This window comes from Aspergillus mulundensis (genome assembly GCF_003369625.1).
Source record: "Aspergillus mulundensis strain DSM 5745 chromosome Unknown scaffold_15, whole genome shotgun sequence".
Taxonomy (NCBI): Eukaryota; Fungi; Ascomycota; class Eurotiomycetes; order Eurotiales; family Aspergillaceae; genus Aspergillus; species Aspergillus mulundensis.
In genome coordinates this window covers 278,436-296,586 of record NW_020797903.1, presented here as the reverse complement: position 1 = coordinate 296,586, position 18,151 = coordinate 278,436, and the positions used below count along the sequence as shown (strand labels likewise).

The 18,151-nt window shown below is 54.5% G+C and overlaps 7 protein-coding genes across 7 annotated transcripts; 4 read left to right on the top strand and 3 right to left on the bottom strand.

Moving 5' to 3' along the window:
* Positions 1 to 269: 269 nt before the first annotated feature.
* On the bottom strand, positions 270 to 2,308 carry DSM5745_10410 (DUF3712 domain-containing protein; the record flags this gene model as incomplete). Its single annotated transcript, XM_026752426.1, has 3 exons — positions 270 to 1,376; positions 1,424 to 1,548; positions 1,594 to 2,308. 3 exons carry the CDS (start codon positions 2,306 to 2,308, stop codon positions 270 to 272), a joined length of 1,947 nt encoding a protein of 648 aa, XP_026598869.1.
* Positions 2,309 to 2,899: 591 nt separating this feature from the next.
* DSM5745_10409 (oxygenase MpaB family protein) lies at positions 2,900 to 3,766 on the top strand (the record flags this gene model as incomplete). Its single annotated transcript, XM_026752425.1, has 1 exon — positions 2,900 to 3,766. One exon carries the CDS (start codon positions 2,900 to 2,902, stop codon positions 3,764 to 3,766), a length of 867 nt encoding a protein of 288 aa, XP_026598868.1.
* Positions 3,767 to 4,621: 855 nt separating this feature from the next.
* DSM5745_10408 (fungal specific transcription factor domain-containing protein) lies at positions 4,622 to 7,468 on the top strand (the record flags this gene model as incomplete). The annotated part of the gene is made up of 5 exons (XM_026752424.1): positions 4,622 to 4,705; positions 4,753 to 5,295; positions 5,379 to 6,109; positions 6,169 to 6,357; positions 6,415 to 7,468. 5 exons carry the CDS (start codon positions 4,622 to 4,624, stop codon positions 7,466 to 7,468), a joined length of 2,601 nt encoding a protein of 866 aa, XP_026598867.1.
* A 2,145-nt stretch (positions 7,469 to 9,613) lies between these two features.
* Positions 9,614 to 9,841, bottom strand: DSM5745_10407 (uncharacterized protein; the record flags this gene model as incomplete). The annotated part of the gene is made up of 2 exons (XM_026752423.1): positions 9,614 to 9,634; positions 9,689 to 9,841. The coding sequence occupies 2 exons, from the start codon at positions 9,839 to 9,841 to the stop codon at positions 9,614 to 9,616; spliced, it is 174 nt and encodes a 57-aa protein (XP_026598866.1).
* Positions 9,842 to 10,105: 264 nt separating this feature from the next.
* Positions 10,106 to 11,132, top strand: DSM5745_10406 (uncharacterized protein; the record flags this gene model as incomplete). The annotated part of the gene is made up of 2 exons (XM_026752422.1): positions 10,106 to 10,253; positions 10,312 to 11,132. The coding sequence occupies 2 exons, from the start codon at positions 10,106 to 10,108 to the stop codon at positions 11,130 to 11,132; spliced, it is 969 nt and encodes a 322-aa protein (XP_026598865.1).
* A 2,721-nt stretch (positions 11,133 to 13,853) lies between these two features.
* Positions 13,854 to 15,562, top strand: DSM5745_10405 (MFS transporter; the record flags this gene model as incomplete). Its single annotated transcript, XM_026752421.1, has 3 exons — positions 13,854 to 14,188; positions 14,238 to 14,694; positions 14,738 to 15,562. The coding sequence occupies 3 exons, from the start codon at positions 13,854 to 13,856 to the stop codon at positions 15,560 to 15,562; spliced, it is 1,617 nt and encodes a 538-aa protein (XP_026598864.1).
* A 1,275-nt stretch (positions 15,563 to 16,837) lies between these two features.
* Positions 16,838 to 17,689, bottom strand: DSM5745_10404 (uncharacterized protein; the record flags this gene model as incomplete). The annotated part of the gene is made up of 2 exons (XM_026752420.1): positions 16,838 to 17,371; positions 17,438 to 17,689. 2 exons carry the CDS (start codon positions 17,687 to 17,689, stop codon positions 16,838 to 16,840), a joined length of 786 nt encoding a protein of 261 aa, XP_026598863.1.
* Positions 17,690 to 18,151: the final 462 nt, after the last annotated feature.

Below are 18,151 nucleotides of genomic sequence, written 5' to 3'. Positions count from 1 at the left end.
ATCTATTACTGGTTTGTGGAAAGGGATGGATGATTCTTAGGGATGGCATGGCATCACGGACATTGAGGCGGCGGAAGCGGTGGAAGACAATCAAGCCTGCCTAGCCTGTCTAGCCCTAGATCGAGTGCGGTCTCAAAATGCTAAAGGAATATCCATGGATATGCTATACAAACCTAGATCTCGGAGACTAGTGTCACTCGCGAGAGACTATGATCTACGCAGTTGGCTGTAATTTATGCCAAATATAGCGCCTATGATTGAATATATGACTAGCTATCACTGCTACTTCCAAAATCCTCCAACGCATCCATAAAATCCCCCCAAGCCTCATCGATACTGGTCCCATTCGCCGAGTCTGCAATACCACCGAGCACGTCGCCGACATTCACCCCGCCAATATCGAAATCAAACAGATCTCCCAGATCCAAACTGCTCAAGCCCTCGATGAAGCCCTCAAAGAGCTGACCGAGATTGACATTCCTGAGAACATCGCCGACACCTTGCAGCACTGCGCTCCAGTCGATGTTGTCGAAGATAGCGCCGAGGTCGATGTTCTGGATGATAGGCGCGATGCTATCGATTATCACGCCCCAGTTAATATTTGATAGGAATGTGCCAATATCTAGATTATCTAGTATTGGCTGCAGTTGTTCAGATAAGGTTGACCAGTCGACGCGGCTGACGATTGTGTTGAGGGTTGTTGCAAGGGAGGCCCAGTCGATGTCTTGGAGCATGGAGGCGAAGCTGGAGAGCAGGCTTGTCCAGTCGATGCTTTGTAGCAGACCTGCTATGTCAAGATCTTGCAGGAATGAGCTTAGGTCGAGTTGCTCTAGGATACTACGGAGAGCATCGACCACCTTCGCCCAGTCAATGCCTTGCAGCAGTGCATTGAGGTCCACGCCGTCAAGCAAAGCGCCCAGATTCAAGTTGTCTATAATATCGCCAACACTTCCAACAAGCGAGTTGAAGTCTACTCCTTCGAAAAGCGTTCCAAAATCTATTCTGTCGAGAATGTCGGTTAATTGCTCGATGACACCATCAGATCCCTCTCCCAGGAAGTCACCAAGAGTATCAAGGACGACTTTCAGGATCGACACTCTGGCCGTAATCGTGAGATCGTTCAACACCTGCTCGAAATATGGTATGTGCTCGCCGTTGAACATGGTCTGATTCCCAGAGGCACTGAGCTCGATCTCACCGTTCTTGAGCGCGTCGGTTTGCGCGGAGAGTATGGGCCCGATGTTGGCCAGAGCGGAGTTGATGTCTGCTTTGCCAGTGAAGCCGACGCTGTTGTTGCCGGGGAGGAGCGTCACGTTGGGGAGAAGTGCGGTGCCGAGGACGATGCTACCCGATTTGAGGTTGAGCGTGACGTTGCCCTGTCGCAGTCAGTACATAACGATGGGAAATTGGACGGAGGTGATACCAGGGCAAAGGTGACGACGGAGTGGTTTGGCAGCGTTGCCCTACCGCGCAGGTTCGAACCGTCAGCCATTGCAGGCAAGACAAGGGCAGCCTCGTCAATAGAGAAGCCGCTCAGCTGGTCCAGTCCTGTTCTCGTTAGCCGAAGCAAATCAATATAAAGAGACGAGATACCGTCCAACTCAACATCCTTGTCCAACGTAATCCCCGCCTTGATAGCGCCCAAATGGCCCGTCGTCTTCCCGATCGCGGACATTGTAAACCTCTTCGAGTAAACCGCTTTTGTCAACGTCCTGACGAACTCATCCTCGTCAAGCACCGGCGTATCGTCGCTGGTCAGGGTAATGTTCGTCTTTCCCTTGATCTTGTACTCCGGGACCGGGACCGTCAGGTATGTAATCTCAGGGTCGGAGTCGCGGTTGAAGAGGTTCAACTCGAAAGCTTCCAGTCGAACGCTTAAGCCGAGCGGGATGGTGAGGCCGGTGTCGAGGGTGAATGTAACCGCGTCGGGCTTGGGGTTGGTGATGTGTGCGCCGTAGACGGGGAGGGAAGTGTCTTCGACGATGCGTTGGGCAATGGCTGGGATGGCGACGAGGAAGCTATCAGCATTAGCGATGCGTTTGGACCACGCCCTGAGCACGTACAAGACCGGCAAAAAGATTGCGAGGAAGATAGTGCCTGCAAGCAGATAGCAGCACCAGTACTTTGCAAAGTGCCGTTTCAGTCGCTGCCGCTTCTTGGGCTTGTGCTTCTCCGCGCTGTATGCCACGGCCTCGACATGCTCGATCTCTGCGCCTTTGCCCTTGACTTGGGAGCGGTTAGGCCCAGGCGCAATTTCGAAGGCTTGCTTCTCAGCAACTCGAGCTTTGTAGGCATCTCCCACGGCCATGGTGAGCTCGCTCACATTGGAGAGACACGGAAGTGTGAAGCACACCCTGCAGTGGTTCTGTCGGATGCGAAGGAGGAAGGAGCGAGGACGCGCAGTGGGGGATTCAAGCGACGCCGGCCTTGACCAGGATAGTTATATTAATCTGGGCAGGGTAGATTGCATTTCTTGCCACTTCTACGCTTTGTCAATGTCGATCCAGTCTGCCGTATTCCAGTTCACTGCTTCCGCCTAGCATCAATCCGAACCATCCCCCTCACCCCGCATCGTTGAGTTCAATCGTCCGGTGCTTTCACGCGATGACCACCGACGGATGACTCGATGACACGAGTCGGGTGTCACTGGGCCAGGCCTGTCATGCAGCGATCGCCATGGACCCTGCGGCGCGGCAGCCCGGTCCGCGGCTCGTAGCACGGACATACATATGATGCCGCTGTCTTCCTTCAGTGTTGTCTTTATTCTGCTGATGAAGATGGGTTTATATTACCCTGGTCGTGCTCGTATCTCCAGCGGCCCAATACCCCCCCTTGGTTCCCTACTCAGATTTAACTTGACCGTTTTAACTTCCTTTGACGGCTCGAATTATCCACCACAATGTCGTCCTCTAGTTCCTCCTCCCAGAACGACAAACCCATCGCTTCCGACACCGACCTCATCGTGGCAGCCCTCAACAACCCGCAGCACATCCAAAAGATCGTCAGCGAAGCCATCATCCTCGGCGGAGGCGCCGCCGCCATCCTCCTGCAAGTCGCACACCCAGGCGTCGCAAAGGGCGTGAACTACCACTCCAGCTTCGCAACCCGCCCGGTCGACCGTCTGCGCACTACAATGACCTACGTCTACAGCATGCTGTTCGGGACCCCGGCCGAGAAGAAGAAGATCATCGAGCTCGTGCACCGGGCACATGCTTCCGTCACCGGACCCGGTTACACGGCCGACGACCCCGGTGCTCAGCTTTGGGTTGCTGCGACACTATACGCGGTCGGCGTCGACTTATACGAGTCGATCTTTGGCGTCATGGATGATGAAACTGCGGAGGCAGCATACCGGGAGTACGTTGTCCTGGGTGCATCGCTTCGCGTTCCTGTCGAGATGTGGCCGCCAACCCGCGAGGCATTCTGGATCTACTGGGACGAGCAACTAGCGACTTTCGAAATCTGTGATGAAGCAAGAAGCGTTGCGCATGATTTGCTCTACAACCCAAAGATACCATTCTATTTCAAGGCGTTGATGCCAACCCTTCGGCTTGTGACGGCTGAGCTGCTGCCGGAGAGACTGAGGAAGGAGTACGGGTTGAAGGCCAGCAAGGGACGCAAGAGGCTGTACAAGTCGACGATGGTATTGACTAAAGCGACATATCCGTTCCTGCCCAGGGTCCTTCGGACATACCCTGTCCGATTCTATATGAAGGACATGCGGAAGAGGATGGCCAAGTATGGGGAGGCGCAGAGGAAGATCTAGCCCGTTTCACTTTACGATTTTGCTTCGTCGCCAGGTGTGGATGATTAGGTAGATTGACTTATCTTAGTTAGATTACTAGTATCTCTTTAATTAGTTCGCACTGGTTTCCTATCGTGGTCCCCTGCCCTACTGCAGGAGCAGAGTAGCAGAGCCCAAGACCGGGACATAACGCGGGGTATTAATAGGGCCAAGTATAGCTTTAGCTTGGACCCTGTCAGAAAGTCGAAGACAGACTCGTAAGCCTCTACTGTTCAAATATCCTGAATCAGCCGAGACATGACGTGTTGCCCTGGTCGTCAGCCACCCTGACTCAGAAGCCCTAACTCGACGCAGTCAGACTGACTCTCCTCTCTGACATCGACCCTGGCCATCCATGCGGACCATGTACCCCAGACGAATACCCCGTCGCCCCCGGATCGAACCCCTGCACCATCGCCACTTCAAAGGCTACGGGTGCACGCCGACGTCAACCGCGCAAGGCCAAGGCCACATGCATCACTCGCTGCGCTCCACGCTTGGTTGCTAGTTATTAGTATCGCAGAGACCTTCTACAACGGTCCAAAATCCAAATTGCTGGCTCTGTGCGCCAGGGTTGCTCACTTCCCTCCCCACCAGAAATCCACGGGATCTCGGGGCCAAACTGGCCCATAGCAAGCCGGCCGCCTGTTCCTTCCCCTCCAGGGCGGGCGCTCTAGGGTTACCTACACCGCAGCCCGATTCCAACTCCTTTGCACCACAACACCAACTGCAGCTCCATCAACCGTGCCACTAACCATACCGAATGAACCTGTGAACCCGTGAAGTGAAGCAAAGCAAAATGCTCCGCCGCACCCGCCGCGCCCCAAAAGCCTGCACATGGTGCCACCACCGCAAAGTGCGCTGCGACGCCGCGACCCGCGGGTCTCCGTGCACGCGCTGTCGGCAGGATGGGCGGGAGCAGTGTGTGCTGAGGGGGAAGATGCCGCGGACGTACGTCCATCTTGCAGTTCAATTTGCCCGTTGTTTTGAGAACCGGGCGTAGTGTCCTGGGATTGGGACCTGTGCTGATTGAGATGCCGCATGGTAGGTACACGGGCCCCGGGTTTACTGTCCCCGGTATTGGGCGCGCTGGGCGGGATGGGAATGCGAGTGCGAGTGCGAGTACGGCTACCGCGACGAATCCGCATCTTGAGAGGATTCGGGCGCTGGCGTTGCAGGCGGATGGGGATGGGGATGGGGATGGACGCGCCCGGGCGGGTGAGACGCCCCCGGGCCATGTTCACTTTGCGCATTATGCGTTCCTCGAGCTCCGCGGTCTTACCACGGGCAGTCTGGACACCGCGGATATTGCGTTCCTGGCTGCAAAGGGGTGTCTGAGTGTGCCTGCGAACTCGGTCCTCGATGAATTCGTCCGCGCGTATTTCCTGCAGGTCCATCCGAGCTCGCCGGTGATCGATGAGGGGGGGTTTTGGCGCACATATAAAGAAGGTCACGACGGGAAGAAGATCTCGCTTTTCGTCTTTCAGGCTGTTGCTTTTGCGGGGTGTCCGGTATGTACTTCCACGGTTTCTGCGTTCCTGTTCCCGATCATCTATAGAATTCTCGATGCTGACGGACGGATTCACAATGATAGTACGTCGCCATTGAAACGATCCGACGATGCGGGTGGAAGGACAGGCGCACCGCGCGAAATGCGCTCTATCTCCGCGCCAAAACGCTCTACGACCTGCTCGCTGAGGACAGACCGCATTGTCTGGCGCAGGGCGCGGTCATTCTGACGCTGCATACGTCCGCGTCGGAGCCGCAGATCAGCAGCCTTTGGTTGACCCGTGCGATTCAGAATGCTATGATCATTGGGAATGCTGAATCCGAAGTGGCTGTGGTTGATTTGGATAGGAAAGAGAAGATGAAGAAGAGGCTGTGGTGGGCAATCATCCTCCGCGACCGGAGTGTCTGTCTTGGGTTGCGGCGGCGTCCGCAGGTCACGTCGTTCGATATGGCCATGGGGATCGTGACCGAGTTACCTGATGAAGAGGACTTTGCGGACGAGATCGCCAACTCGCCGGTTTACAGCCCTGACATCAAACGGATGATGCTGAAGGTCCTGCAGGAGCAGTGCCGGCTTGCTGTTTTGCTATCGGAAATGATTACGTTTGTGTTTGCGAGCCATGGCATTGCAGCCCCGTCGTTGTCATTGGAGCAGTTCCAGGAAGAGCTGGTGAAGATCGCTAGGACGAAGAGTGCCATGGAGCGGTGGGAGAACTGCTCGTCGTTGAAGCAGTGGATGGATGCTGGGAAAGAGAAGGGGGAGAAGGTCCCGGAGGCAGTGCTGCTTTTTGTGAACTTCACGTACATGTACTACCAGTGCGTTCTCTCCAGTATTCTCATTGAAACACATAACTATCAGCTAACAACCGGGGTAGGACCGCCCATATCAACCTCGCACACTACGAAACCCTCCTCCTCGAAAACCACCCGCTATTCTGCGGAAAGGACTACCTCCCCTACCTCCTTGCTGCCGGAAAGACCCTTCGAATTGCGATGGCCAAGTTGACCAGCATAATGGAGTATTTCGGGCGCGAAGGGCGAGCGCAGAACCTGCCGCTCAGCGTGTACGCTGCCCCTGCAGGCCCTTGGCCCTCAGTTTCAGGCTAACAAGACTGCGGAAGGCTCGCCTACGTAGCAATGCCACTCGTCCTCACGGCCATCGACCTCAAGCTCTCCCCGACGTCCGCCGAGATGGCCCGTCGGCGGAAAAGACTCGATGCCCTCGGTGAAATCGTCCGACATTCAGGTCGTGTCTACGATGTCACGGACTTTGTCACGGCCGGGACGAACCACATCTTGCGCCTCGCATACATGACATCCCAGCATCTGTTCCTACGATGGGACGACGTCGAGCAACACACCCGAATTACAGAGAGACGTGGGTCCGCTAGCTCGTCGTCTGCTTCCAGCTCAACCCCGAGCTCCATCTCCAGCCCTGACCAGCTCTCGGGTGATGTTTCGAGCGCAGTAGCCCCTGAACCGATAAATGACCATGCTTTAGCACCGGGAGGAAGGGCAGACTCATGGCACGAAGCGTTCCTCCGTTTCCCGCGCGCGTACCTCCTCATCTCGACGAGCGTGGACTATTCCCTGGCTGTTGGCCGCTTGCCGTATGACAATGCGCTGCCGGAGCTCGTCCGGTGTATACCGCCCATTGGGTTGGGCATTCGCTTGCCATGGACGGTGGAGACGCCATCGTTATCACCTGTTATGGAGATGGACATCCCCGTCGATAGGGCGAGGAGCAGCCGGGGGAATTTGCCGTACATCGATGGGAGGAGTATTGCGCCGGCCGAGCAGAATAAAGACCAAGATCCCGACCATGATCTGCTCACTTTATCAAACATCTCTCTTCCTCCTATACCTACTAATAGTGCAATCCCGCAGCAACCGGCGGCCTCAAATTCCCAACCTCCACTTCCACCTCCACCTCCACCTCCACCCGACGAAATCAACCTCGACTACCTCTACATCGCCCCCGACACAACCGACCAGCTGCAACTGCAAAGGATGGACACAACCCCCGACTTCGATAGACTCGACCTCCAGCAGTTCGCGCAGGGATTTGATCCGCTGATCGAGTCGTGGGTGCAGGAGTATTTTGGCGAGGGGGATGGTCCGCAGCTCGAAAGTCCGCCGTTAGATGTTGGGATGGAGATTGATGGGTTGATTTAGCTTGATTATGCGCGTTGTTGACGTGTTGCATGATAAAATTAATGGATCTGCTCCTTTCTGTTTTGGTTCTTTATGAATTGTGTACACTGGAGTATTTAATGCTACCTAGGTAGGTTGGATGGCGGAGTTAGGGCTTCTACCTAATCCATTGTGGGTCGTTTTGCTGGACTACCGAAGGTACCTACTACAAGATATCTAGTGCGTAGGAATCTACATCATATTTGCTTTCCAGCAAATTTGTAAGAGTGATTTATCTTCCCAAGAGCTGGAGTACCATTTACATACCCTGCTAAGGAGGAGGTTCAAATCTTAGAGCTCAAACCCTCCGAGTTAAAGTCGGCGTCTATGCGGAGTCCTCTAATCCATGGGTACCTTAGGTACCCTAGGCCCCATGCTACCGTGTCATATTATCCTATATAGGTACAGGAAGCTGGGGACTAGAATGGGATAGTAACAATACGAATCCATCAAGCTGACTCCACTCAGCCTCTTATCCTAGACGAAGAAGGATATAATACGGTAAAAGAATTGCCTTCTTATGTCGAGGGTCGCAACCGCAGGTGCCGTCAGTGCATACTCTCCAGGGAAGGAAAACTGGGTCTACATTATCAAAACTGAGAGCCTTTGCACATTTCAATCGATTCGCTTCCGTGACTTTGAAGCTTAGTATGTTTCTCTTTAGAGAGAAGCACGGTGGCTGTGGCTGTGGCTGTGGCTATGGTTGTGGTTGTGTCGGAAACGAACAGTACAACTGGACCTGAAGCCTGGTGCACACTCTCCAGCCCATACAATAGCTGGAGGTGTGGTAACCCCTGAGAACCCGGACCCAGACCCAGACCCCGGCCTCGAAGAAGATACATCCGCCTCGAAGACATGGAGCGACTGAGTTGAGCAACCTGGCAACGAAACCGTCCATCCACTATACTATCACCTCGCTCCCATCCTGAAGTCTGAAGCACAACAGGTAAACTGGGTCAGGCATCATGCCACACATCTCGCAACGCCGGAAACGATCTCCGGCGTGAAGAGCTTCCGGCGTGAAGAGTTTTGCTCGGAGGAGTGCACTTGTTCCGGAGGGGTATAAAGACCTCAATCCTCTTTATCAATTATTCGGAGATACTCTTGCATTCCAAGCCGGAGTTTTCTGCACCGGTTTACGCTTGCTAAGGTAAGGGGACGTTGGATGGCCTGGGTGGTGGTGTTGGTGTTGGTTTGTGTTTATCTCCTCGCCGCGCTGGACTCGGTTTATCGGGGTTTCCGCTGGGTTACTGCGATGTTTGGCCCGGATGATCGCGTCGACGGCGCTTGAATGAGCACGTCACGGTATGGCGGAGGTTCCTGTCGCCTGATGGCGGAGTTCGTGGCATTTGGATCGGATCGGCGACGGTAGACGCTACCGCGTCGTTCGTGGGGAGATCCCATCGCGCGGCGGGGATGGGACGGTCGAGCGAGTCCATCGATCGATTGTGCTTACGGGTTCTCTTCGAGAAATGCGGCTTCGATCTGAGATGAGCAGTTCGGCTCGTTGAGTGGAGCTGGGGCTGGGAGGATGGTGAAGACGCACGTTGCGACCGCGGAGGGGAGTTCCGGACGCACCTGCAACCTGTTCGTGTTGCTTGACGATGTCAATGTCGATGTCGATGCGGTGATTCGAGCGGGCGGTTGATGAGTTGAGATTGTGGTGGAGATCAAATGTCATCAGCACTGAAGAGAACTGGGTGCAGCGAGGCAGGAACGAGTCTCCCCGAGGTGCTGGCGCTGGTCCTGGCTTTTGTTCGCCTACTGCAGGCGCTTGGGTCCGAGTCGTGTGGCAGGATCTCGGTAACGGCATTATGGGCGGGGCCTAGGCTCCGTCTGTATTTGAGAAGGTTCTTGGGTTGCGAGTTGCAGGCCATTTTGGTTGAGGTTGCCGGAGTCTGGGCGCGTCGACGAGTTGCGGATGGTCGTTGCGGATGTCTTGGCCAGGCTCGACTTTGGGCTATGTTCTATGGATGGAGGGAATGGAAGTTACTGTGCCGCTGGGCCGGTGCTGGATCGTGGTTTGAGTTTGGGTTCGATGACGATGGCATCTGATGTTGAGAAGGGATTGAAGGCACTGCCCGGTATCAATGTCTCTGTCCTGGGGAGATTGAGGCCCCGGGAAGACTACTGCGTCTCCTGAACTTGCTATGTTGATATCTGCATTTCTTTGGATGGCATGGGATATCAGCGTTGACATACAGTGGCAGACACATCCTCCTCAACGTCGTCAACATCAGAGGTTGCCTCATTGGCATAGTGAAGGCAGAGTTCAACATCACCCCGGTACGACCATCCTGAATGACGTCTCGACCTCGCCGTCGCTGCCGTCTCGCCGCTGATACGCGGACTCATCGTCCGCCGGCCGGTCATCTGCTGGGCGTACTGTTCGAAGGCAAGGTAAGGTTTCCCATGGCCGCGCAAAGAGGCTCGCAATGAAGTTCCGGGCGGCGAGGTGGTGACTCTTATCATAATGCTTGTCGCTATGTACTGGCGTTCTCGTGCTGTCTGCATCGCTTCTGCCATCGATCCTATCCTCTGCTGCATCTCTGCATCTCTGCATCTCTGCATCTCAAGATCGTCAAGTATCCAAACTCGACCACCAGAGTCCCAGCCAAAATGTCCAGCGTCATGATATACGATCGCTTGTTAGAGCAATTGTGCTCCACGCACCCTCGCATCTGGGAACCCAGTCCTGAGGAGTTCGCTCAGATCCGCGACCCTGAGGTCTTTGCGTATGACCCCTTGGCGAAGCCTGTGGGTAATGGTAAGTCAACAACCCAACTCTCCTAGACTCGGTTTCGGCGGCTCTAACACCGCCTCAGGCATGTTCAGTGTCCAATTCCAGCCCAGGCCACCCGCAAGCCCTTCGGACCACGCCCAATCCAGCCCCAACAACAGCAACAGCAACCTCAGCGCAGACGCCGAACCCTTCATCCCCACCCCCGAGAGCCAGGCCATGGTCGAAAGCCTCTCCCCCACCGAAGAAAACCCCTTCCTGCACCTCACACCCCCAGGCTACGGTCCCACCCGCAACGCCCCAACCAACGCCTGGGTAGAAGTCTACATCGACCCCTACCACTTCCGGCTGGGCGCCGGCCAACTCACCACCGTGCCGGCCCTCACAACAGTCCTCATCCCGGAAATCGATCATACCCGCAAGGGCCTAGCCATCGAGCAAAAGCTCACTATCAACGAGTACGCAATCAAGGCCGATGTCGAACGCATCCTGCGCAAACATCACATCGACTGCCCGAGTAAAGCCGTCAAGCTCTGCGCCCGCCAGTCCTTCCATCTAGGCGAGAACCGCCCCATCCCGACGGTGTTTATCAGATATCACGAAGAGCGTACGAAGTGGGATGATATCTTGGCCGCGCTCTTAGAGATCAAGAAGATGATGTGGAAAACGCGCAAGATGCCCGAGGTTGCTGTTGAGATTGTGGATGATGTCTTCGATCACTGGCTTGAGGGCGCCAAGCGGAATGCGATTAAGCTTGATGAGCGCTTGTGGATTACGGACAACCACTCCCTTGTTGTTGGGCGCGACCAGGAGGATGTGCTTGAGCTGTTTTACCCTGAGGGGGCGGAGAGTCGGAGGGCCGTTTTTGAGATGATTGGGGGGCGGCCTCCGCTCGGTTGTAGATAATTGGGATTCGAATGATGCGGGCGCCCACTGATATCTTGAGAGCGTTTCTTAGGGTGGCTGGGGGCTTTCCAGGCTTTGTATTACCTATGCGTTTCACTATATTGGGTCTTTGTGATGTAGACTTCCTGGCTTCTGACTGCACTCTCATGTTACCTTTCTTCTTTCATGTTCTGCCCTAATACTCTACCTTCTGTCGTTTCTAGATTGGTACTTTGATAATGAAGACTTGTTTCCTGGCTATCCATGAATCCAGTACTCTGGTAATGTCCAGAGGTTCAATTCAGAGGTAGAAAATGCCACCAAGACGACTCAAGACCTCATCATCCCTACAGTCCAACAACTTCATAGGTAATGGCTCGCAGATACTTTTCAAAGCCCCTCCCCTCATCCGTTGACCAAGGTTGAAACTTCTATCCTATCTCCATCAAACCCGTCTTCACCATCCCCATCTACACGGCGAGAACCAACGCAACGCAACGCAGTTCATCCCGTATTCTTGAGGTGGACATCCATCCATAACCCTCCCTTGATGGCCTGCCTGTCTTGGCAAATATGAACCACCTGCTTGGTCCTTGGAATCTTCCCCGTTTCTTTCCGTAGGCTCAATTGAGCTATTTATTTGCTTCCGTCAGCCGCAGTGTAAGCCCCTACCCGCTTCCTAGGAATGTCGTCGATGTAGACTTCGCTATGAAGTTTGGATTCTCCCTCGTGGCTCTGGCACTAGCCCATGCACACCGGCCATGTGGAAGCAGGTAGCAGGTAGAGGGTCTGTTCTCCGGTGGTGGCCTGACCAGGTCGTGCAACTAAAGTTCGACCTCGGACATGGACTCTGAAAACCGAATTCTGTTCCGCTTCAATGCGTTCAGATAAGATGCAAGTAGGTCTCGAGGGCCTACATAATCTGAGTGGAGGGACCGGGTGGCTTATCATAGTATTCTCTGCGAAATGTACCTTATCCTGGCAGAAATATATTTCCAGACACTCCGGAGTCCTGCCGAGATTCGGCGCTTCACACTCAAGAATAAAGAACCCAGATGATGACACCGACGACACTCTGTAACTCATAGACACACACTTGCGTTCTCTTCCAGACAGGTAAGTGGCATTATCCGATCTTTCAATGCGTCGAACAGACCTATTGTCAATTTGTCAGAGTAAAGTAGAGCCTCGGCACAATCCAGTCGCGGCCTTACGGCCTGAGGCAGCACTCCAGCCTGTCCGGGCATTCCGGAACGAGACGGACGCAACCTTTCCAACAATCCATTCTCATATCGGCATCGCTTTTCATCTTCCATTCAGATCATCTAAGGTGCGCTCAAGAAACTGACACTCAAGACTCAGACTCAGCATTCCTCACTCGCCTTGCCATTGTTTACCATTGAAGTCCTACATCAGCAGCAGCGGCGGCTACGGGCTACTCCCCGGAGCGCAGGATGCGAGCAACCAGACGCATTTTCCAGCATTCAAACTTCGCACCCAGGGTCTCAATCAACCTAAACTCGCCAGATACTCAAAACTCAAAAGCAAACACTCACACAGGTCCGTTTAGGTCCCTGTCGTGGCGCGAGCTAGCAATGAGCTTCCTACCGGCCTCTTCGGATCGGATCTGTGCGCGTTGCCATTGGCCACCGCAATCGACTATTGATAACGTACGACCTGAGCTGTTCTCGAATTCTTGCAAGGTGTCCGTGTCAACCAAGCCAGTGCGGGAAACAGCTCACATCCTTGTCTGGGCGTAAAATGGTCTGCCACCGCCAGAGCGAGATGGTATCTGCTACTCGGCGCCTCAATGCCTAAACAGACCCGGCACTATTGATCCGCAAAATCGCCAATCGGACACTCCACACGTCGCCTGCATCGGATTCGCAGGCTGGATCGCCAAGGACACCAAGCCGGCCTTGTCGAGCCGAGTCGTTGGATCTGGAGAGGTTATGCTGGGCATGACGGGATACGGAGTAAGACTCGCGAGGTCGGGGGGTTGACATACCGAATGAAGATAAGAGCCTTTCGCCTCAAGGAAAGCTGTGGAGTCTGGACGGGCTCCAGACGCTCCCCGGTCGCCGATGGCATCTCCGAAGACGCGGTATGGAGTACGTTCATTCCCTCGAAGTTGGGCGAGTGCGACATGCACCCAAATCATGGGGTTATGCACTGACCTTGGTTGTACAACAGCTTCACCCCTAACCGAACGCATTACGCAGTCTGGATATCCCCGAGTGACATGTACGCAAGGCATCGACTGCTGAGGGAGTGTATGCAGCAGGTCGATCCGAGTCGATGCTTTGACGGTTTTATACGGAGTACAGCGGCGGACAATGGCATCATGGACGGCATAGGGCTGAATTGATGGAACAAGTCCATCCAGCATCGCATTCATAAATCATGCACAAATCGGCAAAGTCTTATTGTCTGCCGACTCGTGCAGGGTTTATCCCAGAAACCGCTGCATAAGGCGACTTATGCAAGGCTTATGCAGGCTGCGTACACTAAATCGCGAATACGGCGGCGAGCCAAGGGTCCAGCTCTTCATAACACAGACCCTCGCCGCATAAGGCCACAGTTCCTGTCGCTCATTGGATGTTGGCCTGGCAGATCTGTTCACAAAAGTGGTCAGATCCGAGGGTGAGAGTATTAGCTGAAGGATCGGTCGTACAATCGTACAAATAATAGGAGTCGTCCGCGCCCTGCAACTTGGAGAACCAACACCACGCCTGGGAAGACATGTCGTCAGTCACCTTGACTAACGACGAGCAAGATATGGTTCGGTTGGAAAAGGAGGAACGCTTGGAGAAAGAGGAACGCCTGGAAAAAGACGAGCGCCTGGAGAAAGACGAACGCTTGGAGAAAGAAGAGCGCCTGGAGAAAGAAGATCGACTGGAGAAAGACGAACGCCTGGACAAAGATGTCGAACGCGGCGAGAAGGAAGAAGATGTTCCAACACCAGCGGGAGACAAGGTCGATTGGGATGGGCCTGACGATCCTGCCAATCCGATGAACTGGTCGACTGGCAAGAAAACCGCTCAGATGGTGCTGATGGCTGCAAACACATTCATCACGTATGCATGCCTTTCAAGCTTATTGATATTCGAAGTACTGACCATGCAGCCCCCTCGCCTCGTCCATGTTTGCCCCCGGCATCCAGCACGTCATGGTCGACTTCAACACCTCCGATACCATGCTGGCCTCGTTCGTCGTGTCCGTCTTCATCCTGGGATACGTGGTCGGTCCGTTTGTCATTGCGCCGCTGTCGGAACTGTACGGCCGCGTGCCGCTCTACCACGCCTGCAACGTCCTGTTCCTCGTCTTCACCATCGCCTGCGCCGTCGCCCAAACCCTGCCGCAGCTGATCGTCTTTCGCTTGTTTGCCGGTGTTGCTGGTGTGTGTCCGATCACGATCGGCTCGGGGACGATCGCCGACATGATTGCGCAAGAGAAGCGGGCTGGCATCATGGCCGTGTGGGCATTGGGCCCTATTCTCGGTCCCATTGTCGGGCCAGTTGCAGGCGGCTTCCTGGCCGAGGCAGCAGGCTGGCGATGGGTGTTTTGGGTCATTGCGATCGCGGTATGTCCACCTTCCTTGAATGAGCACGTAGCTGACTGAATAGACCGGCGTGATCAGCATCGGCGCGCTCCTCGCCTACCGCGAGTCGTACGCCCCAGTCCTGCTCGCCCGCAAGGCCGCCAAACTCCGCAAAGAGACAGGCAACCCGTCGCTGCGCTCCGTCCACGACACCGGCCGCACCCCGAAGCAGGTCTTCGTCGACGCCTTCACCCGCCCGATCAAATTCCTCTTCCTCTCGCCCATCGTCTTCCTCTTCTCGCTCTTCGCCACCATCTCCTACGGTTACCTCTACCTCATGTTCACCACCATCACCAGCATCTTCGAAGGCCAGTACGGCTGGTCCTCGGGCGTCGCAGGCCTCGCCTACCTCGGCTTCGGCATCGGCAGCATCATCGGCCTCGTGATCAGCGGCGCCATCGGCAACAAAATCGCAATCGACCATACACGCAGGGGAATCTTCAAGCCCGAGTCCCGTCTCCCGCCCATGGTCTTCGGCTCCCTCGCTATCCCCATCGGCCTGTTCTGGTACGGCTGGAGCGCCGACGCCAAAACACACTGGATCATGCCGATTATCGGCACCGGCATCTTCGCCATCGGCCTGATGTGTGTGTTTATGGTTGCGAACACTTACCTCGTCGACTCGTACCTCCTGCACGCGGCGTCCGTGACGGCCGCCAATACGGCGCTGCGGTCGCTGGGTGGTGCGCTGCTTCCTCTCGCTGGTCCGGCGATGTATGAAGCGCTGGGTTTGGGATGGGGGAATTCGCTCCTCGCGTTCATTGCGCTGGTCATGTGTGCTTGTCCCGTGCTGTTTTGGAAGTATGGTGAGATGATTCGGACGCATCCACGGTTTCAGATTCGTTTGTAGTGTATTTGAGATTTTTGCATGTTGGTTGTGTTGCATTGCATAGTTGGGATTAATTAATTCGCATCTCAGCACCAACTACTTTCGTATGTGCTTTTATTCTAGTATATACTCTGAGTACGTATTGCCAGCGCTACGATCAGCCAAGTCCGAGTGGACCTCGAGCCGAGGTGCGGCGGTTGCTACCGTCTATATGAACTTCACGTTCTCCCATCTCCTTTTCTTGAATCTATGGCTTCATCATCTATCACATTCAAAGAATGTCTAGTCCGTTGCACAGATCGCGATGATACTTTGAGCTATACCTATCTACGAAATATGACCTCAGGCTCTCGGTAGTTCGTCTCCATCCCCGCATTCTTGAATTATTCTAGCCTGCATTCCCGTCCTCTTGTAGACCGAGCTAGCCGCTCTAATAGGTATATATGGATGTATATTATAATACGAATAAATAGGCCTGACTTACCTAGGTATTCGAGCGAGCTTTGAGGTTTGAGCTTCAAAGTTTGAGGTCTGCTTTTTGCGTCTAGGGTCAGGTATTCGGAATCATCTGTGGGAGAGATAGGTACATCGAGCTACGTAGGTAGGTGGTGTGGCCCGGTTGCTACACCTAGGCATGCTCGTGTCGAGTACCCCATCCCATCAATCGCAAGCTTCAATCGCATCGTCCTCTACCCTACCCAAGACCTCCGACCTCCGACCTCCGACCTCCGACCTCCGGACCCGGAGAGTAGGGTATGATCCAATCCTCGATCCATCGGTTCTTGGGAACACGGTAAGACCGGTGAGAGTGCTGGGATCACGGCCGTAGACTCGTACCTTGTAGTTACCGAGGTGAGACTCATACGCTGAGTTTTCTAGCTCTGATAGTGTAGTCTTCTTTTACATCTTCATTGTGTGCTATACTATGCGGTGGTCTTGTGCTGGATTAGGTATGGTAGCCTGTTGGGGGATGCACGGACGCCCGGCGTTATGTACTATCTTGCGATGCGAGGTTCAGGTTGGGAATATGGTACCACGGGTACTACCCTAGGCATTGGGTTGGTTAAGTATGGTAGGGGAGAAGCAGAGCAATGCTGCAGCCTGAATATAATGCACTGAGATGGGATGGAAAAGGGAAGACGACCAGACACTGTCGGCACCTGGGGATACGATGGATCTCGAGTGGCTATGGATGCTATCTAATTGATGCCAGTGACGCAAAATGCTATGGTATGAGACATGGGTCTAATGCTAATATTCCATTCAGTCAAAACTATCCTCGCTCAATTTGAACCCTCAGCAACACCCCTCCCCCTCCCCCTCCCCCTCATCCTCCTCATCCTCCTCACAAAGCTCCTCCATCTCCATCAACCCCATCGGCTCAACAACAGCAACACTCACGCCGCCCAAAACCTCATCCACCACCCCATCCCCACGCATAACATCCCCCCCGCCGCGCGGATAAGCCTCGTCAACCCACACCCCCGCCGAAACGCAACCCGGCGCTGGCAGCGGCGCCGGACAATCGGAGACGTTGACGCCGGGCGCGTGCGTGCACGAGCTCGCGCATAGGTGGCCGTGCGGCTTGCGCGCGCGGATCGTGAGGTCTTTGTAGGTCCAGGGCTTTTGGGTTGGCGAGGGTGAGCGTGAGCGCGAGCGCGCGGGTTTGTGCTTCAGATTCTTGGGGGTGGGATACGGGTGCGGGTGCGGGTGCGAGGTGAAGACCGAGCTGCGTCGGCGGGAAAGTAAGAGGCTGCCGGTGCTGTGTTTGCGTGTGGACGCGGACGCCTTGGTAATACCAGTCGTCTTTTGGTCTGCTGATGGTGGGACCTTGAGCGTGACCTTGAGCTTGGGCTCGGGCTCKGGCTTTGCTTTTGGCTCTGGCGATGGGTGCACGAGGACGAGCGAGGGGAGCTTGAGGATCTCGGTTACGGTGCCCCAGGCTGTGTAGAGGGTTCCGGATGGGGAGATTGCGAGGCCGAGGGTGATGGTTTTGTTGACGTCTGCGGATGTGAGGTCGTGCCGGTGGAAGAGGGTTGTTGTTGTGGAGGGGGGTGAGGAGGGTTGGGGTTGGGGTTGTGGGTGGGGTGTTGATGGCGGAGCTGCCAGTGGTGAAGCTGCTGATGGTGATGATGATGCTGGTGCCATCTTGGTTGTTTGCTATCTGGCGAGTTCGTAGATATCTTGTATGCCTGTAATGGAAATTTGTAGGCGATCTAGTGGTGAGGCTTATGATGTAGCCCCCGGCTACTTCTATAGCAGATTGAGGAAATTTAATGGAAGATATTTCGGCCAGTTTGTTTATCAAGGCTTGCTTCAGTCTTGTTAACAAGTCTAAATAACATGTACTGTGAATGAGGAGTGTTTGTTGACTTTTTTATAAAGTGAAAGGACATTTCACAGTATTACTTGCTTGTTGGGTGATTGTTGATATTAATACAGAAAACAAGTTGTGAATCAGGAGTGTTTTCAACCCTTTATCATGATGTGACAAGACCATGTTGCAGGAGCGTTTGCCCTTCTTTGTTTCTATGTAGGTACCGCTTTATTGTTGTACATTGGCGCCTCTACCAGAAGCTTTGTATGTATCAGTGCAAGGGTGAATGCGCT